The sequence below is a fragment of a genome (genome assembly GCF_019968955.1).
Source record: "MAG: Porospora cf. gigantea A chromosome Unknown PgA_NODE_100_length_40630_cov_338.424, whole genome shotgun sequence".
Classification (NCBI taxonomy): Eukaryota; Apicomplexa; class Conoidasida; order Eugregarinorida; family Porosporidae; genus Porospora; species Porospora cf. gigantea A.
The window spans coordinates 1-22374 of NW_027151227.1; the positions used below are offsets into that span (position 1 = coordinate 1).

General features: G+C 54.6%; 15 protein-coding genes across 25 annotated transcripts; 10 read left to right on the plus strand and 5 right to left on the minus strand.

Annotated features, from left to right (window-relative positions):
* KVP18_001256 (uncharacterized protein) lies at positions 1 to 1013 on the plus strand (the record flags this gene model as incomplete). Of its 2 annotated transcripts, none has more annotated exons than XM_067951088.1 (1): positions 1 to 1013. In XM_067951088.1, a coding segment is annotated over one exon (1013 nt), but the record flags the coding sequence as incomplete, so codon positions are not given. The 2 variants fall into 2 exon arrangements, with proteins under 2 accessions (XP_067814197.1, XP_067814196.1); XM_067951087.1 differs by having other exon boundaries at positions 36 to 1013.
* Positions 1014 to 1618: 605 nt separating this feature from the next.
* On the minus strand, positions 1619 to 1996 carry KVP18_001240 (uncharacterized protein; the record flags this gene model as incomplete). Its single annotated transcript, XM_067951055.1, has 1 exon — positions 1619 to 1996. One exon carries the CDS (start codon positions 1994 to 1996, stop codon positions 1619 to 1621), a length of 378 nt encoding a protein of 125 aa, XP_067814167.1.
* Positions 1997 to 2760: 764 nt separating this feature from the next.
* On the minus strand, positions 2761 to 4323 carry KVP18_001248 (uncharacterized protein; the record flags this gene model as incomplete). 3 transcript variants are annotated; one of them, XM_067951074.1, is made up of 2 exons in its annotated part: positions 2761 to 3715; positions 3743 to 4323. In XM_067951074.1, 2 exons carry the CDS (start codon positions 4321 to 4323, stop codon positions 2761 to 2763), a joined length of 1536 nt encoding a protein of 511 aa, XP_067814184.1. The 3 variants fall into 3 exon arrangements, with proteins under 3 accessions (XP_067814184.1, XP_067814182.1, XP_067814183.1); XM_067951072.1 differs by lacking the exon at positions 3743 to 4323 and having other exon boundaries at positions 2761 to 3711; XM_067951073.1 differs by lacking the exon at positions 2761 to 3715 and having other exon boundaries at positions 3739 to 4323.
* A 30-nt stretch (positions 4324 to 4353) lies between these two features.
* KVP18_001244 (uncharacterized protein) lies at positions 4354 to 6919 on the plus strand (the record flags this gene model as incomplete). Of its 3 annotated transcripts, XM_067951063.1 has the most annotated exons (2): positions 4390 to 4730; positions 4759 to 6919. In XM_067951063.1, 2 exons carry the CDS (start codon positions 4390 to 4392, stop codon positions 6917 to 6919), a joined length of 2502 nt encoding a protein of 833 aa, XP_067814173.1. The 3 variants fall into 3 exon arrangements, with proteins under 3 accessions (XP_067814174.1, XP_067814173.1, XP_067814172.1); XM_067951064.1 differs by lacking the exon at positions 4759 to 6919 and having other exon boundaries at positions 4354 to 4734; XM_067951062.1 differs by lacking the exon at positions 4390 to 4730 and having other exon boundaries at positions 4937 to 6919.
* Positions 6920 to 6961: 42 nt separating this feature from the next.
* Positions 6962 to 7970, plus strand: KVP18_001252 (uncharacterized protein; the record flags this gene model as incomplete). Of its 2 annotated transcripts, XM_067951083.1 has the most annotated exons (2): positions 6962 to 7081; positions 7110 to 7970. In XM_067951083.1, the coding sequence occupies 2 exons, from the start codon at positions 6962 to 6964 to the stop codon at positions 7968 to 7970; spliced, it is 981 nt and encodes a 326-aa protein (XP_067814192.1). The 2 variants fall into 2 exon arrangements, with proteins under 2 accessions (XP_067814192.1, XP_067814191.1); XM_067951082.1 differs by lacking the exon at positions 6962 to 7081 and having other exon boundaries at positions 7188 to 7970.
* A 9-nt stretch (positions 7971 to 7979) lies between these two features.
* KVP18_001245 (uncharacterized protein) lies at positions 7980 to 9984 on the minus strand (the record flags this gene model as incomplete). Of its 3 annotated transcripts, XM_067951065.1 has the most annotated exons (4): positions 7980 to 8930; positions 8958 to 9040; positions 9067 to 9882; positions 9912 to 9984. In XM_067951065.1, 4 exons carry the CDS (start codon positions 9982 to 9984, stop codon positions 7980 to 7982), a joined length of 1923 nt encoding a protein of 640 aa, XP_067814175.1.
* Positions 9985 to 10076: 92 nt separating this feature from the next.
* KVP18_001253 (uncharacterized protein) lies at positions 10077 to 10601 on the plus strand (the record flags this gene model as incomplete). The annotated part of the gene is made up of 1 exon (XM_067951084.1): positions 10077 to 10601. The coding sequence occupies one exon, from the start codon at positions 10077 to 10079 to the stop codon at positions 10599 to 10601; it is 525 nt and encodes a 174-aa protein (XP_067814193.1).
* Positions 10602 to 11047: 446 nt separating this feature from the next.
* On the minus strand, positions 11048 to 12952 carry KVP18_001257 (uncharacterized protein; the record flags this gene model as incomplete). Its single annotated transcript, XM_067951089.1, has 1 exon — positions 11048 to 12952. One exon carries the CDS (start codon positions 12950 to 12952, stop codon positions 11048 to 11050), a length of 1905 nt encoding a protein of 634 aa, XP_067814198.1.
* A 68-nt stretch (positions 12953 to 13020) lies between these two features.
* KVP18_001237 (uncharacterized protein) lies at positions 13021 to 14198 on the plus strand (the record flags this gene model as incomplete). The annotated part of the gene is made up of 2 exons (XM_067951049.1): positions 13021 to 13336; positions 13363 to 14198. The coding sequence occupies 2 exons, from the start codon at positions 13021 to 13023 to the stop codon at positions 14196 to 14198; spliced, it is 1152 nt and encodes a 383-aa protein (XP_067814161.1).
* Positions 14199 to 14244: 46 nt separating this feature from the next.
* Positions 14245 to 14833, plus strand: KVP18_001251 (uncharacterized protein; the record flags this gene model as incomplete). 2 transcript variants are annotated; one of them, XM_067951080.1, is made up of 2 exons in its annotated part: positions 14245 to 14510; positions 14539 to 14833. In XM_067951080.1, the coding sequence occupies 2 exons, from the start codon at positions 14245 to 14247 to the stop codon at positions 14831 to 14833; spliced, it is 561 nt and encodes a 186-aa protein (XP_067814189.1). The 2 variants fall into 2 exon arrangements, with proteins under 2 accessions (XP_067814189.1, XP_067814190.1); XM_067951081.1 differs by lacking the exon at positions 14539 to 14833 and having other exon boundaries at positions 14245 to 14514.
* A 227-nt stretch (positions 14834 to 15060) lies between these two features.
* KVP18_001254 (uncharacterized protein) lies at positions 15061 to 15420 on the plus strand (the record flags this gene model as incomplete). Its single annotated transcript, XM_067951085.1, has 1 exon — positions 15061 to 15420. One exon carries the CDS (start codon positions 15061 to 15063, stop codon positions 15418 to 15420), a length of 360 nt encoding a protein of 119 aa, XP_067814194.1.
* A 10-nt stretch (positions 15421 to 15430) lies between these two features.
* KVP18_001250 (uncharacterized protein) lies at positions 15431 to 16357 on the plus strand (the record flags this gene model as incomplete). Its single annotated transcript, XM_067951078.1, has 1 exon — positions 15431 to 16357. The coding sequence occupies one exon, from the start codon at positions 15431 to 15433 to the stop codon at positions 16355 to 16357; it is 927 nt and encodes a 308-aa protein (XP_067814188.1).
* A 56-nt stretch (positions 16358 to 16413) lies between these two features.
* KVP18_001243 (uncharacterized protein) lies at positions 16414 to 17211 on the plus strand (the record flags this gene model as incomplete). The annotated part of the gene is made up of 1 exon (XM_067951061.1): positions 16414 to 17211. The coding sequence occupies one exon, from the start codon at positions 16414 to 16416 to the stop codon at positions 17209 to 17211; it is 798 nt and encodes a 265-aa protein (XP_067814171.1).
* A 95-nt stretch (positions 17212 to 17306) lies between these two features.
* Positions 17307 to 18264, plus strand: KVP18_001239 (uncharacterized protein; the record flags this gene model as incomplete). 2 transcript variants are annotated; one of them, XM_067951053.1, is made up of 2 exons in its annotated part: positions 17307 to 17833; positions 17862 to 18264. In XM_067951053.1, 2 exons carry the CDS (start codon positions 17307 to 17309, stop codon positions 18262 to 18264), a joined length of 930 nt encoding a protein of 309 aa, XP_067814165.1. The 2 variants fall into 2 exon arrangements, with proteins under 2 accessions (XP_067814165.1, XP_067814166.1); XM_067951054.1 differs by having other exon boundaries at positions 17307 to 17873.
* Positions 18265 to 18935: 671 nt separating this feature from the next.
* KVP18_001255 (uncharacterized protein) lies at positions 18936 to 22232 on the minus strand (the record flags this gene model as incomplete). The annotated part of the gene is made up of 1 exon (XM_067951086.1): positions 18936 to 22232. The coding sequence occupies one exon, from the start codon at positions 22230 to 22232 to the stop codon at positions 18936 to 18938; it is 3297 nt and encodes a 1098-aa protein (XP_067814195.1).
* Between the last annotated feature and the right edge of the window lie 142 nt (positions 22233 to 22374).

Here is a 22374-nt window from a genome sequence, read left to right on the forward strand (position 1 = left end):
ATTGGTACCTCTGTGTGGTGACTTTCCCTTGGAAGAGTATAGGCCCGTTAAATTCCAACCGACTACAGATACTACTTGAGGCGAATGACAGTTTTGAGCGTTGTCCGTCCTTGCCCAAGGGAGAGGCTACGATCACGTTGTCGTCTGAAGATGAATCCGAACCTGAGAGTCCGTCACTGACGCGAGCCAAAAAGGCACACCACAGGCCTGAAAGCAAGAAACAAGCTGGACGCCGCGTGTATTGCTCCAGGTGTTGGGCCCTCGTACTCGCTGAAGCGGGCGACGCTCGCCGTTCCCTCGTCACCACGTCCGATCAGACGGAATGCCGATCTCTGTGGCAGCCCTTCGACGCCTCCATCATCATGCTGGACTCCATGCGAGAATTCGACGACACGAGCCAGGTTCCTTGGCGAACCTCACGACTCCTTGTGGAATTCTTGGAGAGCGAGTACATTCGAAGGAACCGCCAGTCAGCGGTAGCAGCCCAGAAGGGCATTATGGAATGCGCCCAGTGGAATGTTTGCGTAGATACGCCTGTGCCCAAGCAAGAGAACTACTTCGACTGCGGCGTATTCGTGATTGAGTACGTTCTTCGTCTTTGTCGCGGTACTCTGGCTCCGTTAAGCCGACGCCGCCTATCATCCTTGCAACCCGTCTCAGCTGACGACAGCTGCGCCTCCCTTGGCTCCTGGCCGGAAAATCTCGAACTGTCCAAACTATGTCTCCGGTGTGGAATTTCGCTCCACAGGAAGGTTCCGTCATCTAAAGAACCGAGCCCCTTTGAGCAGTCACGCTTCGAGCTCAGTGTGTTGCTTGGTACTGGGCCACGAGACCACTTTATTTCTGCCTTCGGGTTTGGTCAACGACACATCAGCTGGCGGAGGCAGAGGATGCGACTCGTGCTAGAAGCCATGCAGCAAAGCCCCCAATGGTCTCAGGACCCTGAAGATATCAAGCGTCTTGTTGAGTTGTTCGTAACCGAGCCCAACGAGGTTGAGTTGGACGTCCTGTGAAAACACACAAAATGTTAAACGACTACGACTCAGACCTCAATCTGGAGTTCTCCGCTGACCGACTATGCGTACAGGACTCTGACATATCAGGGTTCGAGTCAATATGGAAGGCGGCCAGGGGCGGCAGTGTGGGGTTTCATTTTGGGGAAGATGCAGGGCGTCCGAGGGCCGGGACTGTGGCAGTTTGAAGTCTATTACCGATGGAAATACCCACATCAGCAAAGCCGAGAGGTTCTTGTGCATTACGCCCGAGTCGGGATATCCACGCCGATGAGCGCTATAGATCTGGGCGAGTCACCAGATAGCTGGTGTCTGGACAGCACAGGCTCCGTTATGTATTGTGGATCATTACGACCGTATTGCCGCGCTTGGGAAGATGGCGATGTCATCGGTGTACTTGTTGACCTGACTCGGATGAAAGTTTCTTTTCTCCTGAATGGGCAACTTCTTGGTGACGCATTCTCTCTCCCCGAAGGCGTGAGGACGAGTGGCTTCCTGCCGCACGTTTGCCTGAGAAACGCGCGCCTGGAACTCAGCATCAAGCAGCAGTCGTCGTTCCACGAAATCGTTCAACCGAACACGATGTTTATTGGCGACGCTCCCCCTCACAAGTCGGTGGAGAATTCAGTGGAAAGGCCCGCCTCGCTGAATGATTGCGAGTGTATCTGCATGGTCGGTTTGCCCGCCGCAGGCAAGACCACGTGGGTGGAGCGACACTGCGCCAGGAGTAAGGCAAGGAACTTCGCAGTGCTCAGTGTGAGAGCGATGCTCAGCAGAATGCGCACAGATCCGTCAGTTCCCTCCACTTCCTTGGACTGGTCAGCGGCGCGGTCATTGTTTGAGAAGTCCGTCTCTATCTTGTGTGCCGGATCGCCTCGGCCGCGCCATTCAATTATCGACGACTGCAATACGGATTCTGCAGGACGCAACCGACTCCTGGAGAGACTAAGAGTTATGGGCCTTGTGCAGGCCATTGTCGTCATGCCAGAGGACTGTGAATACAAGGCGCGACGTGTCAAAGCAGAAGCAGCTGACGGTTACGTGACGGAGCAAGAATTGGTACGCCTTCAGAGCCAGCTGACAATGCCAGAAAAGGGTCCAGTGTGTGCTGATGTTCATTGGGCCGAACTAGGGGAGAGCGCCTGCAAAGACTTGGCAAGGGAGTACCGACGTCATGCCCGAGAAAGGGCAAGGAAGTTGGAAATCGGCGTCATCAAAGGCGTCACAAGCTCCCCAAAACCGCACATCTCTCCTCGTAGCATATCCAGCAACATGTCCGAGGAAACCAGGGGATTTGCTCAAGAACGGATCCTCAAAGTGCGACTTCCAGGACAGACGACTACGTCGCCTCGAGAGACAACGTTGACGGTTTGCCTCCCAAAGACGGCAACGGCGAGCCGTCCTGGAGACTACTCTGCAAGCCACGACGTGTCCCCCCACACGAGGAAGGGGCACAGGCGGGTTGAGCCGTATCCAAGTGAGCGACGTATTCAAGTAATGAGTCGAGGCATGGCTGACAGATCATCAGTGGTGCATACCCAACCCGAATTGGACCGATCCACTCGGGTTGTCACTGTTCGGCGCCCTTCTGATCCAAGCAGTGACTTGATCTCTGCACAGCGAATTTCCCCTGACAGAGGAGGCAAAAATATTGGTGACAAACTGCTGAAAGGAACTCGCAAGATTTTCCTTACAGGCTCAAGAATGGTTCGTCGGAATGCTTTTTTAAATTAAGCTCTTGATTTCGTCAAGTGCTCGTTACCGACAGTGTTTCATTTGAAATGGATTCTGAAGAGCACCACTGTGCTTCGCTGTCGTCAGGTTGCGGAACGATACCGAGATCGCTGTCGTCAATGCTCGGTACCGACAGAGAATCTGTTCCCTTGCAACCACTCGTGGAACAAAACACGCGTATACCAGCAATCGTGGTGGCAAGGCACCCGAGCGACGCCCACAAGAGCACCACTGAGTACCCAGTGGCGATGGAGGTGAAGGACATAACGAATCCAGGCAACCACGCACCCAAAGCGAAACCTAAGCAATTGGTGGTGACGAGGATCACGCTGGAAGACGTAGTGCGGTGGTCAGGAGGCACGCATGAGAACATGATGCCAATCAGAGCTGGCATGCACATGGCTCCTAGGAACAAGGCAATCCATATCATGACGATGAAGGAGATCTTCTCATGGTTGAACGCAGCGCCAGCCGCCACTGCAGCGGCACAGAAGCTTGTCAGACTGATGGTGCCGACAGTGCGCTTTAGCGCCTTCATAGTTTGGTATCCACCGACCTTGTCAGTAACGATACCTCCCACGATGACACCCATCAGGGGCGACGTCGCAGCCACTGTCGCAAATGAAGTCACTATAAATGGCATCGGTGCATGCAAGACTTGCTGCATGTACAGCGTAGTCCAGCTCTGTACTCCAGTCACGACGAAGTAGATAGCACAAACAGCGGCGAGGACTCCAGCGTAGAGTGGGTCAAAAAAAACCTGCCACGCGGGTCGTTGCTCAAGCCAGACCAGGGACCCCTTCGTGGATACTGGGACCATAAAGGAGAGGGACGTCGCAAAGGCATTCGAGCTGTTCATCATGTTTCCTGGTTTCTGCGGTACATTCTCCGATGTAGAAACCAGGCTGAGCGAATGATCTTCGTGGATGGTATGTAGCTGGGTTGAGTCCTCCGTAAGGTACATTTGCCTGTGTGAGTGCGTCTCCAACACTCACCGCTTGGGAACGAAAAGTGCGAGTAGGAAGGTGACAAGACATAAGATCACGACTTGTATGAGCATTGTGAAGGCTATGCCAGTGACTGTATGGGAGGCGGTCAGCGCTCCGCCGACAACATAGCCAACACATGTGCCTGCCACAACGCCTCCCTGCACTAGGCCCATCCAAAGGGCTTTTCGGTTCTTAGGGGCATTGGTGTGTGTCCATAATGGGATAAACAGCACGAATACTGCCTGCGTAAATCCGATGAGTGACTTCGACAGGTACGAGAGCCATAGCAATTTCCAATAGAGACTGCTGGTAAAAAGAAGGACGCAAAGAGCATTCAGCGACAGGCATGATACCACCAGGACTTTCTCTCGACGAGGATTCTTATGCAGTGTGTACCCTCCAATTACGGACCCCGCTATTAACCCCAGGTATGGTGCGGCGTTCATCGAGCCCAATTCACTTGGGGACACTCTCAGTATTTCCATTAACAGGCCGTACATTGGCGCCAGAGCCCCAGTGTCGTAGTTAACTCCCACCTGCCCAAGCATGAGGAGGCTGAACAAGAGCGGCGTCGACAGAAGACGCATTCAAACGTCAATTTTATTGACTGATAGAGGATGGTTCGTCGGCGCCTCGTGTATTCAGTGCAGGGCATGCGTTGTGCCAGCTGTAAAGCTAAGGTGGAAGCCGCCGTCCGCTCTGCCACACACGACAGTGACACTCAGATAGATCTCGTCGGAAAGAAGGTGACAGTGGTGACCTTATGGCCGGACAGCGCAGCAGAGGCACAGGCGGCGATGGAGAGCTTGGGATTCGTGGTGCAGCTAGTGTCCAATGACGTTTACGAGGAAGGAATCGCAACATCAAAGGCAGTACTTGAACTGGTGGTGGTGCACGGCGTAGCGCCGCTACCAATCGACATTGATTCCGTCGGATTACTGAGTACGGAATTCTCCCGAAGGCGTCGAAAGCTGCGGTTGGAGTATGATCCTCTGTGAGTACCGTGTAAGAAGTCCATACAGGCTTGTAGGCGTTCGTGGTTTGCTCGACGAACTTAACAGGCGGCAGAATACCTACGTGCCACTTGCGACGTTCGAGTTGCCCTGGAGTTCCTACAGCGCACTTCAGAGTACAGGGGTTACACTGCCCCCCCTATCCGCAGTGCAGGATGCTCAAGCTGATGGGGCCTGGCTAAACGACATGTATGAAGAAGAGTATGCCCGTCAACGCGAGACCGCGACGGCTAGGAACAAGTGCATCATCGCCGTATCAATCGCTGTCGTGACCATGATTACTATGTGGGCCCCAGATGGCCCTGTGAAGCGAGCTGGTGTAGGTGGCCTGTCATTCACCAATGTACACCTCCTAGGCGCTTCCTTCCATCAAACGGCCTTCAAAAATGCTTGTCACGCTAGTCTAGACATGAGTACCTTGGTCTCACTGTCCAGTCTGCTTTCCTTCTGGGTGTCAGTCATTATGGTAGTCACTGAAGGAGGCAGTGACGGTCTCTATTTTGACACCGGAAGCGTGTTGGTGGGGTTCGTACTGCTGGGCTTTTACGTGGAGGACCGAGTCAAAGCAGCGGGCTTTGCCCAGGTCAGTGGACTTGGTCATGCCAATCCCTGCGGCAGTGTACGACTGCTCCTACCGGCGTGCCACGGCGGGATCCAGCTGAGAGTTCCCGATTCAATGCTGGAGCTCGGCGACACGGTGGAGATTCTTCCCGGTGAGAAGGTCCCTGTGGACGGATGCAGCCTTTCGGAGGGAGCTGTGTACGTCAGCGAGGCTCAGCTGACTGGAGAAAGCAACGACGTCGTTAAAACATTGCACGACCCTGTGTTCAGTGAATCAGTGGTTGTCGGGAACCTCCCACTGGTTCTGCGTGTCGACGCCATCGGCAGCAGGACTGTTGCGGGCACCCTCTTCGAACTGATGAATCGCCAGCAGCTGTCCGGTCTCGGCTACCTTCGGGTGGCTGACAGGATCTCAGCGGTCTTCGTTCCTTTCATCCTGCTCCTGTCCATGTTAGTCTTCACGTGGTGGTTCTACTGGGGAATTCGAGAATGGGGGAGCATCCAGCATGCTGCCAGATTCGCCCTTCGGTTCTCCATCGCTGTGCTTGCGGTGGCGTGCCCGTGTGCTTTCGGCCTGGCCACGCCTACTGCAGTGGCCGCAGCATTCTATGCGGCCAGCAAGCGAAGAGGCATCTTCATCAAATCAGGAAGATGCCTAGAGATTGGTGCAGACCTGACATGTGTGGTGTTCGATAAGACGGGGACCCTCACAGAGGGCCGACCATCAGTAGTGGACTACATCTCCGAAGTCCAGAACTTCTGGTACCTCGTGGGGTCGGCGGAGCAAAAGAGCCAACACCCCATCGGGGAAGCGTTGGCTGGTCATGGCGCCTTGAAGGCGCGAGTGGACCTCGGAAGGGAACTTTCCACTGACGTCAAAGGGTTCGAGCATGTGCCTCATGGTGGAGTCCAATGCTGGGTAGACTCGACACGCGTTCGGATTTCGTCGGCCCGAGACTTGCCAGAGATCTACAGCAATTGGATTGCCCAGCAAGAGGGCGTCGGATGCACGGTGGTGGCTGTGCTCACCAACAATGAGGACTGGAGTATGATTTCGTTGCGAGATACAATCAAGCCTGACGCCCAGGAACACGTTAACCTGATTCAGGAGCGGTACCATGTGCTTATGTGCACCGGTGATTCGCGAGCAGTGGCGAACTACACAGGGATGTACCTTGGTATTCCCAAGGAGCGAATCCTGTACGAAGCTCGACCCGAAAGGAAGATGAATGCCATTAGGTCTCTGCAACAGGAGGGACACAAGGTGATGATGATGGGTGACGGGCTCAACGACGCGCCCGCTCTGGCTGCAGCGGACCTTGGCGTCGCTCTGGGAGCTGGACCCTACTTATCCAGATCTACAGCAGATGTGGTTTTTTCCGGAACGAACATTGCTGATCTGGCATATTTCCTTCGACTCTGCAGGAACACGCGAGCTATTATCCTTGAAAACTTCGCTTGGGCGCTACTGTTTAACCTGATCACCGTCTCCCTGGCCACTGGGGCCTTCTACCCTCGCACCAGCATCTCCCCCAACGCAGCAGGAGCTCTGATGGCATGTTCGTCCATCGTTGTCGTACTAAATTCCCTTCGCATTCGACGGATGTGACGATTGGAATTGTGTGAGATTTTATGAACCCAATTCCTATATATGTGGCTGACGCCGAAGTCGGAGGGTCCTCTGGACGCGGCATTTTTGCGTCGGGAGGTACTAACCAGCGCCTTTCGCTTTCCAATGACTGCGGTCTACACCAGGCAGCTATGTGCTAATGTGAGCGCGAGTTGACTAGCTCACTCAGTCTTTGAGATCTCCCGGTTGGGCGGGTCATCGCGTAAAAGCTGATGGACGAAAAGTGCCGACTCTGTTGAGTGATGACATGGCGGCGTTGGCTCGTCCGCGGACCATTCGGCTTATAATACAACGCGACGGTTGGCGCGCCCTCTATCGAGGTTACTTACCGGAGTTGTTGGCCTCAATGTTGCAGAAAGCTGTGCAGTTTGGATACGTCTCTGTAAGCAGCCACCTGGATCGGTTTGAGGACTTGTTTGAGTCTGCCATTGCCACTATCAAGCGGCGGCCGTACCGGGTGCGAAAACCTTCACCGGTACCTGACTCTGTCGACAGACGTCTTAGTGTTGCCATATCTGAGATCGTCGCGTACCCTTTACGGGCACTGGCCAGCCGGATGATGGTGTACGAGGGACCGCAGTCAGTTAGTCTAGGGCAGATGCTCGAGCTGACCTTGCGTTACGACGGAGTCGCCGCCCTGTTTCGGGGTCTTGAAATCAGTTTGCCGATTTCCTTGTTGAAGAGCGAGATGGCGTCTCGTGTGGGCAACTCAATAATGTGCTCAGACGAAGACGCCTTGGACTTCCAGTCGTGCGCTCTGTTGTATGCAGTGAGCTCTTCGTTGCTCCTGGCGCCGCTAGAAAGGGCAAGCGTGCTACGACGATGCCAGTCACGCATTATGGGTCTCTGTGAACACAAGTCTTTGCCCTGTACCATTCGGGAATTTGCAGGCCCCTCAGCGCCTACTATGTGCCTTGGCGGAGTTTTGCTCATGCTCGCAATGTACAACTCCTGGACAAAGGCAGAGAGAAGGGATGAGAGCAGCTCCGACAGTGTGATTTCTTATGACCTACCGTCCGATGAACTCTAGAACGTGCGATTAGTCCGTTTCCATGCCATGTGTAACCGACCCAGTGGCCGAAACCAACTCGTTAGTCAGGACGAGGATTCGTTTTCCTATGTGCTTGGACAGGGCTCGGATGGCAGCCACCTCCCCGAAGGTCACTCCTCCAAGAAAGCCTACGATTACCATTTCCTCGGTAACCCCGTCCTCCAAAAGGCCTTCAGCCTTGCTGGCAGACGAACGAATCGACTGCTGCTTGAGTTCTACGGAAAGCATGTTAGAGTCTAGAACTTGGCGAAACGGGCTGGAAGCGCTAGTCGGTTTCAGCAGCTCTTCGACAAGTCGTACCGAGAGGGGGCTCATTCCGTGATGCACGAAATCCAGGGGGGCTTTGCCCGCCACTGGCTTCATCAGCTCTAGAGCGTCTCGCAATGCTTGCCAATCCATTGCCTTTGTCTCAGGGGACTTAGTGAGCAGCAGTCCGCTTGCGACAAGCTGTGAGAGCCATAAACAGGCCCTAGACCCGAAATAAAACCCAAACAGTTGCGTGGCCTGCTCAACCACAGCGGCATCCAAACCTCCATATACCTGGCTACTGAGGCATAGCAGCCGCAGAGCGTTAACCGCTGGGTGGGGAAAACCGGTTTCCGCCGTCTTCACCATGCACTCGTCGAAGTCGTTAAACAGAATGGCGCTGATGCGTTTGAGGAATCCCTTGGACGGCGTAGTCCAGGCGTGGAGCTGGTCCTCGAGCTCCAACGTGTGCCGATGCAGCGGGTTCTTGCTGGTCTTCTCAGCCAGGAGCGACGCCAGCGAAACGTGCAATGATAGCGACGCATGATCGGCCTGTTTGGACTTGAACTCCTTCATAAAGTCACGAATCTCCACGATGGACTTCAGCCCCTGACGGCTGTCATAGAGCTTTTGGATGTCTTGAGCTAAGTTATGGAGGAAGCGACCCGCATCTGCTTGCGTCAAGCATGCAATCTGGTTGGAAAGTCCGCAGTCACCCACTTCGGAAAATATGGTATCACCTTGGAGAGAAAGGTAGGTCCCACATTCTTGTTTCAGGACAGAGCCAGGCACGAAGACAGAATCTGTAATGACAGCAGGACGCGCTCACAGTTCGACCGGAAACCGAGGTGGAAGTCTAGCAAGGCGCCATAGGTGAAGGGTGAAGAAAGGAGGCCAACCAGGTCGCACTTCCGGTCGATCAGGTAGCACCCATCTACAAAGCTGCAAGGCCGCGAGCCCCAGAAGCCAATGCGGCCAGTGTCCTCATCCTCCAAACCCGCGTCAGGCATCACGTCCCATGGTGTGCCCTTTAATGTGCGATGGACCGGGGCCAGCGGTCGGTGCTCCAGATGTCCTGCGCCACTATCGTCGGCGACTGATATAGAAGCCAGCGTTTCATAGTGTCGCCTAACGTTCATGGCCACCTTGCAAAGGGATGATCCCGCAGAGCCGAGTGCGTATATCGAGGGCACGTACGCTCCGAATACCTCTGCTTCCAGAAACTCGAGACCCCAGTAGAATTGCTCGACTGCGTAAACCGACCCTTTGGCGTGAATGTCAACATAAGAGCGAGTCGTTGCCGGCATCACGAGTACGTCGTCGTACATGGGGGACCAATAGAGAGGCACACGCTCTTCTACAACCTGAATGAGCCTATCGCTCAGCAGCTGCTGGCTGAGCGCAGGTGACAACCGCGGAATCCACCCAAGAACCACCACAGCACGAGTTCTGCAGGAAGACATCGTCTTCAGCATGCGGTTCACGTGTTTTACTGTCGAGATGTGAGGACGCACCAGACAGACTAGACGCATTTCTGATGCGCCGCGCTCCTTCAACGAGAAGTCCTGCAACCCTGACACTGGGCCCAGCTCTGGGATGCCCTCTAGAAAGGGCGCTAAATCATCGTCGAAAACCAGAAGCTCGGCTGAGTGCTCTCTCCATTGGGACCATAACTCACTTTACGGTAGAACTGCAGCAGTGTGCGGCGATTGTGGCTGCGAATCCGCTCTGCAATCTGCATCGGCATATAATTTGTTGAGTATTCAGTGATTCAGATGACTAACCTCCCAAACCACCCAGCCTCCCACATGCTTGGCATCCCGCCAATTAAAACAGCTAATGTTGTGTCCTCTGACAATTCCCTCTGCAGACTTTGAAGTGGGCGTTAGCGACATTCTGGACGTCGCGCTCGAGGCGGGCGTGATCATCGAGAGTGCCTTTTACCAACCAGAGTCTGACAAGGGAACGTCTTGCAAGTTTTCATCCTCGGACCTTGTTACTGTGACTGATACCGCGGTGGAAACCTACCTCGGGAAGACCATTACGGAGCGCTGGCCCGGCCACCTCCTGTATGGGGAGGAGACGAGTTCCTCGCGACTGCCGATGGGACCCGTGTGGGTGGTGGACCCGATCGATGGCACGTCGAACTTCGTCCACGCCTTCCCCTTATGCTGCACGTCGATTGCGTTTCTTAGGGACAAGCAAGTACTTCTTGGAGTGGTCTACAACCCGATACTGGTGAGGACGCTGCGAAGGTTGGCACGCAGAAAGAAATGTTTGTTGCCTCGAAAGGGCATGGTACCTGGCTTAGCAGTGGAGGCTGCGAGTGGCAACGGACAGCGGTTCGGCCTGCCGCCTCTCTGAGCGAGTCGCTGCTCCTGACAAGTTTCAGTTCTTCCAAGTTCAAGAAACTGCATGACGACAGCATTTCGACTGAGATGAGGGCTGCTCTGGTGAGCATGACCTCGCACGTCTTAAGGAACTTTGCAGCGATCACGCAACGTGGGATTTAGGCATGGACAACATTCAGACGTGCGAGAAATGAGGCAGATCGGGTCTTGTGCTCTGGAAATGGCTTTCGTGGCGGCGGGGAGAGCCACCCTGGCCGCCCATATCACGCCAAAGGAGTGGGATGTCGCGGCTGGCAAGCTGCTGGTTGAGGAGGCTGGTGGCCATACGTGCTCTCTAGCTAAGAAAGCGCCACTGGATATCGAGTGCAGAACTATGGTCGTCGGATCGACCCAAGCCTTGTGCGAGGCGACTTGCGACGTCCTCAGCTACCCAAGAGATATTGATTTGCGTTTGTTCGATTAGTTTAATTCATTCAGAAAACTCCATCTCCACAGCTGCAAGCAGCACAGGCCAGCAGTGACGAGGGCGCCTGCCATAAAGGCGGCGCTCCTCTGCGATGACGGAGAATCCTGGAACGACACGATCATTTTCATCGTGTCGCGAGGGGGAAATTCGGCAGTCAGATGCCGAAAGTAGCCGCTGTGGCTGTCGTACACATGTGGAGAGATGGTGATCGAAGAGCATCCAGGAAAGCCAAAGCTTTGTGACTGCGACGCGTACGCGAGCCTGACGGTGCACCCGACTACCGACGTGGACGCCTGTTTCGTACCGTCTCCGTGAAAGAGTGGCACGATTATCTTCTGATCTAGATTCCAATTCTCGAGTTGCACGGTGTACTCTACAGCAGCTGGTGTCAGGCGGAAGTGCTCAAGAACCTGGCTTGGACCCATGAGATGCCCGTTCCACGCGAGACCGAATTCAACCAGATCGCTGGTGGACGTCTCCTCGGTGACAGAGACACCCACTGACAGCGCTTGGGCCAAGGTAAAGGATGGGCCCCAGCCGGGCCCAACAGCCACGGGGTAGTCTGGAGGGTTGTGGTTGTCTTGGCCATGCTGGTGCAGCGCCACCCCTTCGTTAGGCCCCAGGCACGAATTCATACCGAGTCGGTGTATTCTGGTAAGGCCCTTAGGAACCGAATCGATGTCGACGGCATCCACGAGCACATGCAAGCCTTTACAGTTGCCTACGAACTTCTTGGTGCGACTTCCTGTCCAGAACGTGTATCCTCCAACTTCAGCAGGCGTCAGCAATTCAGGACCGTCAGTCGCTAATTCATAAGCCAATGAAAGAAACCCCATAAGGATCATATTGTAGTTGGAGTGGTTCGAGTAATAATGAAAGCCGTGGCGCTCGACAAAACGCCGAGTGTTCTTGACCACCCACACATCGCCATTGTCGCGTACCCACTGCTGGATGGAGAGCAGCGACCTTCTCGCAGCCCGTCGAAAAATAGGCTCGAGTTCGGGACGCTCCTTGCTTGCACGGAGAGCTCGCGCCTCAAAGACCAGCGATTGGGCAGCTTCGTTCCATGTATGAAGGGAGGAACGACCTCCAGTTGGCAGCTCGCCAGACGGAGACTGCAAGAATAAACTACTTACGCCTCCGCGCTGCAAGGCCTCCTCCAGCATACCGACATCTTCCGGGACGGCCTTGAGGAGCATGTACTCAAAAAAGCCCCGCGTCCACACGTCGTAGGCCATGGGGCTTTCGGACTCCCAGAACAGACCAGACGGCTCGGTGAAATGCCGCGAGACGAACGGACCCAGGTGCTCCTGGCAGAAAGGGGCCGAATTTCGAAGTCCCCTTGCGGTCATCAACATTTCGCCGACATATGCACAAGCACTCCAATTGTTATCCTTCCGTTTCAAGGCATAAACGCTGTCAACGTCGTAATTTGACAACAGCGTCTTCCATTCGGATACCTGCTTCGCAGGAGCGTAAGGGACGACTAACGGTAGAGTGGCAGCAATGAAGATAGAGAAAAAATTGCCATGTGAATCAGCCGAGTATCCCTCAGTAAAGGATCGGACTGAGTGGTCCATGGCCAGTAATGCAACAGGCTTGAGGTCGTTTCTTCCGCGGCCTTTCACGATCGTGGCGACGCCGTATGCGAAGGCTGGTGTTGAGTACTGTATCTCTCGTCCCCGCCACGGGTCAACAATTGCGCCGGTTGCTGTCTGGTGCGAGCTCCAGTAGTCAACGAGGGGCTCGATCACGTCAAGGTACGCAGTTCGTGGCGTGGAGAGCGGCGAGCTCTCTGTTGCAATGGACTGGAGGTGACTCGCGATCTTCGAAGACAACGACTCATTCAGCGGCCAAGCGTAGTGTAATGCTCCCAGAAAGACCCAAAGGAGATGCATTAGGCGATTGTACTACAAATACGTGGTGGCCTAAATTATTACGAACGCTGAATTTTGGGCATTTACTGATGACTGTACATGATGACCTGGCCGTTTGCTATTGTATGACGTCTCTTCAAGGCCTATACCACGACAACGAAGACCGCTGTAGCGTCGCAAAGTTTGATGGCTGGTCAGTCAACGCAGCTAACTCCGTGCTGCGGCTACCGATTTATCAACCCGTAGAGGCCAAAGCAAACCTGGATGTTGATGCCCCCACTCCCAAGTGCGACGACCAACTTCAATGTCTAATCCGAGGCAGCGCGAAGACGTGGTGCGCTCAGGCGGAAGTGAGCCTTTCCAAAGGCAACAGCGTGGAAGAGATTCGTCGAGTCGGCGGCTTAAGTGAGGGAATCGTGTTTTCGATACAGTGTTCACAATTTGCGACGGACACGACGGCCCCGAGGCGGCTGATTTGGTGGTCCAGGAGCTACCCAAAACGTTGATGAGATGCTGGCGGCAGACTAACATTCAACACGTGATCCGAACCCAAGATCAGATTCTGGCAGCGTCCGCTCGGTCATCGATCAAAGAGACTTTCGTGCAGTCGCTGTTCGAGGTGGAGGAGTCATTCAAGCGGAAGTACCCCGTCAGCTCTAACGAAGTGACAGGAGAAACAACTTATGCCTGTACTTCCGGGTCATGTGCTCTTTGCACTGTAATACTGGGAAACGAAATCTGGTGTGCAAATCTGGGCGACTGCCGCGCCGGCATCCTCTTTCGCGACCGCGAAGGAACCAAGACTGGCTATCGTTTCACCTGGCTGAGTCGAGAGCACAGGATTAGGAACCAGGATGAGATCGATCGAGTTAACAACTGTGGTGGCTGGTTCTCGAAGGGTCGCCTGGGTGGAATGCTGGAGCCCACTAGAACCATTGGAGACCTGGACGTCAAGGCTAGCCAACCCAACGACTGCCTTTCCGTCGTGCCGGAGGTTCGCATGACTAAAATTGAGAGAAGTGGCCTGTTGATGATTGCTACAGATGGGGTGTGGGACGAAATGAACGGGCAGGAGGTCTTTCGTTTCCTGAGGAAACACAAGGATATCTGGAGCGTTGTTAAGAATTGCCTGAATCAGAATGAAGTTGTGACGACGGAGCAGCTGGAGGACCTGAGCAGACGAATCGTGATGAAAGCCCGCTACCGAGGATCGGAGGACGACATCACACTCATTTGTGCACTTCTCAAGCCTGCTTCTTCTCTGTAATATCGAACCGTTGGTGCGTTTCACACCTGTGTGCAGCCGTCTTCGCATGGACGCAGCCTCGAGCATCAGCAGCGACCGGGCACGGACCCATGAGGAAATGTCATTTCTCTCCAGACAGCTCAACAATATCTTCGGACAACTAGGCGTCGTTTTGGGCCTCTCCCTAACCTCGGTGCTTTGGGTCCAGTCGATAATGCTACTGGGGATCGGCTTCTTCCAATTCGGCTTAGCTGCGGCATTGGACACTCACCAGCTCCGAAAGATTCCCAACCGCACGATAAGCTGGTTCCTGTGCCCGTTCGTGTTCAAGCGGTGAGAGGCGGGGTGCCGTCTGACGCAGGGAAATTCCTTTGGTCGCGGTTCTGGTGCGTTTTTGGACAGTTCCTGTGTTCATCATGGCACTGTCGGCGATCGGAGGACACCTAATTCGACGCGGCCTATGGCTTCGGTTGGCTGCACGGCTGGCGCTCGTCTGGCCGCTCGTCATTGGAACCATATATGTACTGTGTCCCTTCAAAAGGTTTCGTGATCCGGGTTACAACTACTTCTACTCTTTCGTAGGCATCCTCATTGTATTTCCGTTCTACTGGCTGTTCGTCTCAGTTACCTGGAGCCTCAACAGGGTAACGTCATAGTAGACATCTGTACGCAGATCATACTTTTCGGAGGATCTGGCCGTGAAAAGCTGAACATCGACGAACTGATGAGGCGTCGAGGAGCAGAAGAGTTGGGTGAGCGTGCTAATGTCTAACGGATAATAACAGATCACGTTCGTGACCAACTCGAACCCAACAGGTGCGTTGTGAATCGAAAGATACGAATCCTAACAGGTGCGATGTGAATTCGCACAAATAACGGCACCATGTCATCGGATTCTCCTTCGGATTCCCCGCAGACAATCACCTACGATGACCCTCCTCGAACTCCCAACGAACCCGTTATGCATAACGCATGGTACTACCAGTCACAGGGCGCAAACTACAAGTTGTCCAAGGATCCAATCGTGAATGTCATGTACCCTGGTGGCTGCCCACTCACTGACACACGCGATCTCTTGGCCGATGACGACGTCCAGAACCTCCCCTTTGGAGCCCGGTTCTACGTGCCCCCGCCTGTTGGTAAACCTTTCATGGATCCGTACGGAGTGCTATCACCTGCCGCCATGGTGCCGCACAGAGAGCTTGAAGCTCTCATGGACCGCGCGCCAAGGAAGATCCTTTGATTTGTTATTAATGTGTCACGTAAAACTATTGTTGAGCCTGGTAGTTGAAGCTGGCCTGACCCCGTCGTCGCACCGATTCATGCAAGGAGGATTTTCGGACTTCTTTCGACCTTACACCCGGCAGGGTGAAAGCAGGTGGAAGTTTCCGTATGGGTACTGCGTGGATTTCACGCCGGACTACCGACGCCCTATGACAGAGTCCTGGCGGACGACTGGAGGCGGATTCCGATACAGTGGGAATTCTATCGTCGCAGGAGGCGCCAGTCCTAAATGGAAGCCCTTCTGGTTGTGGTTTTGGAAGAAAAAGCGTACGCAAGGGTACAACATGCTGCTGTTGAAGGACTTCAACTGCCAAATGCCCTTCATTCGCGCTGAAATTTGTGGAACTGGGGCCGGTATAGCCTTTCGCGTGCGAGGAACCTACGATTACTGGGCACTGCTCAACGGTGGTGGTTCTGTCGTCATCCAGCGAGTGGTGGAGGGGAAGAAATCATCCCTCTTCGGAGTGCCGGGAGCTGGATCTTGTGCTTTCATCGCTCTAGAGGATCAAATGGGTGACCTGGTGATCTGGGTAGCCCCTCCAGGGCAATATGGTAGAGCGCGAAAATACAAGAGAAAGGGGAGCATGTCAGAGATGGACCCGCAGTTGGGAACAGCGGGATTGATAGCGTATTCTGGTGCCACCTTTAAGAATGTCGTTTTCGGCGACGTGCCGTATGTCCCTTCGTACGATTTCGACATGGATGTGGGAGACAACACCGTGAATCTGAATAAGGCTGAGCTGGAGAGCTGGGATATCCAAAAATGGGTCGCTCGGGCGTTGCCCACCCTCGAGCAATGGTGCCCCCCTGGTTCGTTCTGCCGCAAGACCATTGGCAGGTTGCTGCCTCTAAACGATACGTACCACCTCTGGGGCGCCGACACCAGAGTAGAGTGAGTGAGACAAAACGCACTCTGAAAAATGCTTGATTTACGCTGAGCGTGGCAACTGTCATGGCGATTGGTAAGAACAAACGCATCTCCAAGGGTAAGAAGGGCGGCAAGAAGAAGGCTGTTGACACCTTCGCTCGTAAGGAAATGTACGATGTGATGGCCCCCAACCTCTTTTCGAATGCGGACGACAGAGAGTTTTGCAAGACTATCGTCAACAAAACCGCCGGAACTAAGGTGGCTTCCGACTCGCTGGTCGGACGTGTCTATGATGTCAACCTGGCTGACCTGATGAAGGAGGACGACGAGCATGGGTACAGGAAGGTGAAGCTCATCTGCGAGGAGGTCAACGGCAGACAGTGCCTAACAGATTTCCAGGGCATGGATATGACTCGCGATAAGCTCTGCTACCTGGTGCGAAAGTGGCATACCATGATCGAGGCGCACTGCGACGTGAAAACCGCGGACGGGTTCCATCTCCGTCTGTTCTGCATCGGATTCACCCGCAGACGACCCGACCAGATCAAGGCGACTTGCTACGCACACAGCACGCAAGTTAAGCGTGTCCGTGCCATTATGGTGCGTAAGATGCAAGCTGAGGCTGCCAAGACACCCCTTGCCAAGGTTGTGAAGTCCTTGATCATGGGCAACATTGAGAGAGAAATCCTCAGCGCTTGCTCCGAAGTCATCCCTGTGCAGAACGTCTTCATCCGCAAGGTGAAGGTTGTGAAGAAGCCCGCATTCAACCCCGCACGATTCGCTGAGCTTCACACCGCTAAGATGGACGCCGGACTTCCCCTTAAGGATGGTGCTCCCACGAATCTCCTCACTGCTGAGGTCCACCAGGTCCAGGAGTGGTGATGTTTTGTTCCTATCAACGCTTGCCAATGACATAGCCACCCAGAGTAGATTTTCCCTTGCCGATGACATAGCCACCCAGAGTAGATATTCCATAAATGGACACTCTCGGACATTTGACTGCTGCCGTGTCGCGCACGCTCGACCTGCAGCGGTTCGACAGCCTCATTGATGCCCTCTGGGAGGCGACGACACTTGTGGCGAAGTTCCACAGAACACGCGACTTTGAAGTTAGCTACAAAGGCGCCGACGACCCTGTAACCAGGGCCGATGTGGCTGCCCACGAGGTCGTCGCCGCCAGACTGACCTCGCTGTATCCGGCTGAGTTTGACTCGGGGCGCATGTATCTGATTTCGGAGGAGGATCACGGTCGCCACGAGGATCCGTTGGTGTTCGAACAGCAACGGAAGCCTCTAAATCGCGACGGCAGTGTGTGGCTCCTGGACCCCATCGACGGCACCAAGGAGTTCGTTAGCGGGCAGGGTGACTTCACCGTCAACCTCGCATTGATTCGTAATGAATCTCCCATGCTGGGCATCGTTACCTTACCGGAACGGTACGAAGGCGATCAGAAGGCGCAGTCCGAGATGATGTTCGTAGGCGTCGTCGGTCTGGGCGCGTATGAGTGCGTGGCAATCGAATTCCTGACGCAGGCTCCACCGTGACGGGACCACCAGTTGCATTTCGTGTAGGCGGCCTGGAATACCTCTGAGTGTGCTCTCCAGCAAGCGACACAACTCTGATAGAACTACTGGCTTCCTGAACTCCATTCCGCTTCCTGTCGAACTGAAGTTGGGCGGATCGTCAATGAAGATTATTAACATTGCCCGTGGCTTGGCAGATATGTATCCTAGATGGTACCCTACAAACGAGTGGGACACTGCAGCTGCTCACGCTGTACTGCTGGCAGCTGGAGGCAACATCTTTGATGCCTCCGATATTCACACGTACGCGGAGTTTTTGCTCTCGCCAGGGACTTCCTTGCGCTACAACAAGCCTAATATGCTCAACCCTAGCTTCATCTGCGCTGGGGCATTCTTTTCGAAATCCTTCTAGCAATCTGTCAGTGAACTTCTAGCACCTATCAGTGAACTTCTAGCATCCGTCTGTGAACTTCTAGCAATCAATCAGTGAACTTCTAGCAATCTATCTGTGAACTTCTAGCAATCAAGAACGACAGGCGCATCTTTCTCAAACTGCTCCAAGGTCATGTGGAAGTGTGGTGAGATTTGCGAATGCAATTCAGCAGGTGACGGGGTGAAGGGTTTGGTCTGCTGAGTGTGAAACATCTGAGTCAATGGACTACTAGCAGCAACCCCACTTTTCCTCTGTTTCTCATACAGAGAGAAGACGTCACGAGACCGAGAGCGATAAACAGGAAGCTGCCAGCTAAGCCCAGCCGAACAGCGTCGTTAATAGGTACGACAGGCGCCAACAGAGGACACGGCTCACCGCGGCAATATAGAGCGCAGAAGGGGTTCCTTCGTTGTACACACGGCAGGAAGCCAATGTCGCCTGTAGTAGCGTCCGTGCACTCCTCCGTTGCCATTTCGCAAACTTCCTCGCTTACAAAGCAACGGCTGTCAAAGCGCTCACAAGTGACATGCGAGGGCGGCACCCCAGCCGTCAACATGGTAGTCTGGTGCCACACACCAGCTGCCACAGGAGTCGCCAACAGCCATGCACGCATTTGTTGAAATTGAGCTGTGTTTTTTAAAAACCACACATCAGCGTCTTTTGATCCCGGAGCTGCCATCGAACCGGAAGAGGAAGCCTTCCCCAAAAGCTGACACTTCGGGACCATCCGGGGCAGCGGCGGCCACCCGATGAGGCCGCCGAGTCCGTTTGGAGAAGACGACTCCGTCAGAGCAGAGTGGAACCAGGTCAGAAACCTCAGGGAAGCCTAACGAGCTGGAACTCGCAGGCAGCTGGTCGCGCATGTGGGGGGCGCTGCTGGTGAAGGTCAAGCCGGTCGCTTCGGGCTGGCCGAGGAAGGATGGGCCAATGGGAGTCTTCAGGCGGGGAGATGCATTCTTCAGAGTCGTCGATGCGGGCAGGAAAAACGAGAGCCCGCTGGAGTCTGATGCAGACCCGGAACGAGATGCGTCGCCCGATTCTTGGTAGGCTGCCCGTGCTCCAGATTGCAGATACTTCAAATTGGCTGACTTAGGTCTCCAGAAGCCGTGCTCACTAACTTTTAGACTTGCCGCTTGAGCAAATGATGGAGTGTTACGGTGGACTGCCTCTTCAGCGGGTGGTAGATGGTTGCGATCCAGCGGGAGATGAAGGCGTCTATTCGCGGAGCTGTCCAATGGCTCAGATGCTTCGTCGGGTGGTAGATGGTTGCGATCCAGCGGGAGATGATGACGGTGTCTATTTGCGGAGCTGTCCAATGGATCAGATGCTTGAGCGGGTGTCAGATGGTTGCGATCCAGCGGGAGATGACGGCGTCTATTTGCGGAGCTGTCCAATGGCTCAGATTCTTGAGCAAGCGATAGTGGGTTGGGTTTGACTGCAGTGCCACGCATGGCCGCCCGATCTCGAGAGGGGTTCCGCACATACGGTCTAAGAAACGAGTCATCTGTACTAAGCTTGAAGGAAGGCAGCCCCCAGGCGGGGGGCTCCGCACAATGAATCGCCTCGGCCAAAAAACGAGGTCGACACGGAGCTGGCATCCTGTGAGACCGGTGGACGCCCTTGTTTAACTCGAACGGCATGACTGCGATATTTTCTTCCCTTGGCGTGTGGTAGACTCGATGCGACTTAGGGGGGCAGGGCGGTTCAAGCATCGTTGGGTACTCATCCTGGCAGGTTAGAGTGGACTTGGAAACCGTAACAATGGGGATCGTGGCTGTCGTGGCGTCTGTGGAGGCGTAGTTCGCCGATCCGCTACTTTTGGTACGAGCGCACTTGATATTCGGAGGGTGATTCAGAGGCACGGGGGGGGGCCAAAGAGCACGAGGAGGCGGCACTAGTTGAGTTGGCGGTGTCTGGGTAGCTTGACAAACCTGATCCTTGACTCTGAGCGCCAACGCGGGCGTGTACATGTCGTGCATGTTGCTCCTCATGGATACGTCACGCATGATTTCTTCAGGAATCGCCGTCGGATCGCAATCCAGCAAGCGAATTGGGTCGACTCCCCACCGTTTGCAGAGGGAGCACTTCGCCATATGTACTTCGGTGGCGCGTTGCTTGTCTTGAATCTTGATTCCCTCCTTCATAAATGGCCAACGCCAGTCACGTTTGATACCGATGGGGGGCACCAGGTTCTCGTTCCGTCCGTAGAAGAAGATCAACGTTTCCCATGCAAGGTGGTACGCCAACTGTCCTATGGTTTTTGCTTCCGTGGCTGGATGCCACGCCTCGTTCCAGTAGAGCTGACCGAGCAGCCTTCGCTTCCAGGCGCGATGTAGAGGTACAGAGGGGTAGCCCTTGGACTCCAGGCCGAACTGTAACCAAAATGCTTCCCATTTGTTGCCGACCTCTCCCAGAATGCAATGCGACAATTCGTCCCACTTGCCGGTGGATTTGGCCAGTAGATACGCGTCGTAGAATCGGAGTGGCAATGAACGTCGCGGGCGGATGCGGTTCCGCCGTGGAATCTCTTGCATGGCCAGTTCTTGCAGAGACGGGGCCTCGTTCTCATAGATGATGGTGGAGCAGTTGGAAAGCAGAGTTCGGCGTAAATCTCGTCGCCGAAGAGGCGTGTAGGTTACGGGGCGATATCCTAGGGACGGCTCTTTCAGGCTGGTTATGATTCCTGGATGCGCCCTCTCCTCGTCTACACAAAGTGGATCCTCGTTATCCAGTCTGGCAGTGAGCTCACGAGTGCGATTCTGTTCATCGCCGACAAAGCGGCGAAGTCTGTATCTGTCATCAGAGGAAAGGGTGATCACCAGGCGTCGACCATCTGGGTGCGTGCGAACTGTGAATCCCGGTGTGTACTCGACCTGGAAGAACTTCGGCCGTTGGAAAATCTCACGCCTCATCTCCAGCCATGTGGCCTCCACATCTGTGGAGTTGTTTTGTGTTGATGAGGTTTCCAGTGCATATTCCGAGGGAGGTAGGGTGTACACATGATCGTAGGCAGGGCGGGCCGAAGTCGGCGGACTTCCCTCGTCTGACGTCAGCAGAATGTTCATATAACCGTGTTCGGGTTCCTGGCGAAAGTGGGGCACAGTGGGCGCCAATGACGAAATGTCGGAAACCGCAAACTCGTGCAGTTCCAGATCACCGCTGTTGAAGTATCCAGTTTCCTTTCTGTCGGGTCCGCTGTGGTCGGGTTTGCTGTCATGCGTGAGGTCAGGTCGGTAGTCAGCCAGACAGAGAGGTCCGAGCTTCATAGAGCCCTGAGGGGGTTCAGCTGGAGGAGGCGGCCTGACACGCACCTGCCAGACTGGCGTCTGGGTGGGCACAGAATACGCTGGGGTCTTCGAGGGTAAAATGGGCTCTGTCTGAGGGCGCGCGGCACGCATGCTGCATTGGGGCGTCGTAGATGGCCAAGGCGCTTGTCCTTCGATAGAGGTGGAGAAACACCCAGGCGGAGGTGGCTTGGCCGCAAAGTCGTCTTCAGTAGGACAAGATGGTGCAGCCGCTGGCAAAAAAGGCTCAGTGAGCCATGCCCATCTGTTGCCGACGTCGAGAGGCTCTTTCTGTCCAAACCACCTTCCAAGGAGGCCCCGTGTCACTGATCGTGCTCCTGTTTCGGAGGGTGTCTCCACCGGATGTCGCACCCCGCAGGGAGGGTCGATAGACCACTCCTGAGAAGGTCGCAGAAGGGAGTGCCTGAGCCGATCATGTCGGATACGCTCTCTTTGATCTTTTTCCATCAGGTAATTGAACAGGGCCTGGTCTGGTTGCCGCAATCTCGATTTGTCGGAGTGGGTCACCAAAGGCGTCAAGGTCGCAGTGGCAGATATACTCACCTTGATCGGCTTGGGGGAGTAGTTCTCCTGAGGAGCCGCACCGCGTTGGTTGTCGCGGATTGATGCTGAAGCGTCATATTCCCGAGGAAGCGTTGTCATTGCGAACTTGGGAAATTATGAGTGCGTGTGCAATTCGACTGCACCGGATGTATCAGGGTCCGACCTGCCTTTACACGTTAAAACACATCTAAATGTGCGTGGGGAATTAGCATCCACAACAGTACCGTTCTTTGTGACCATG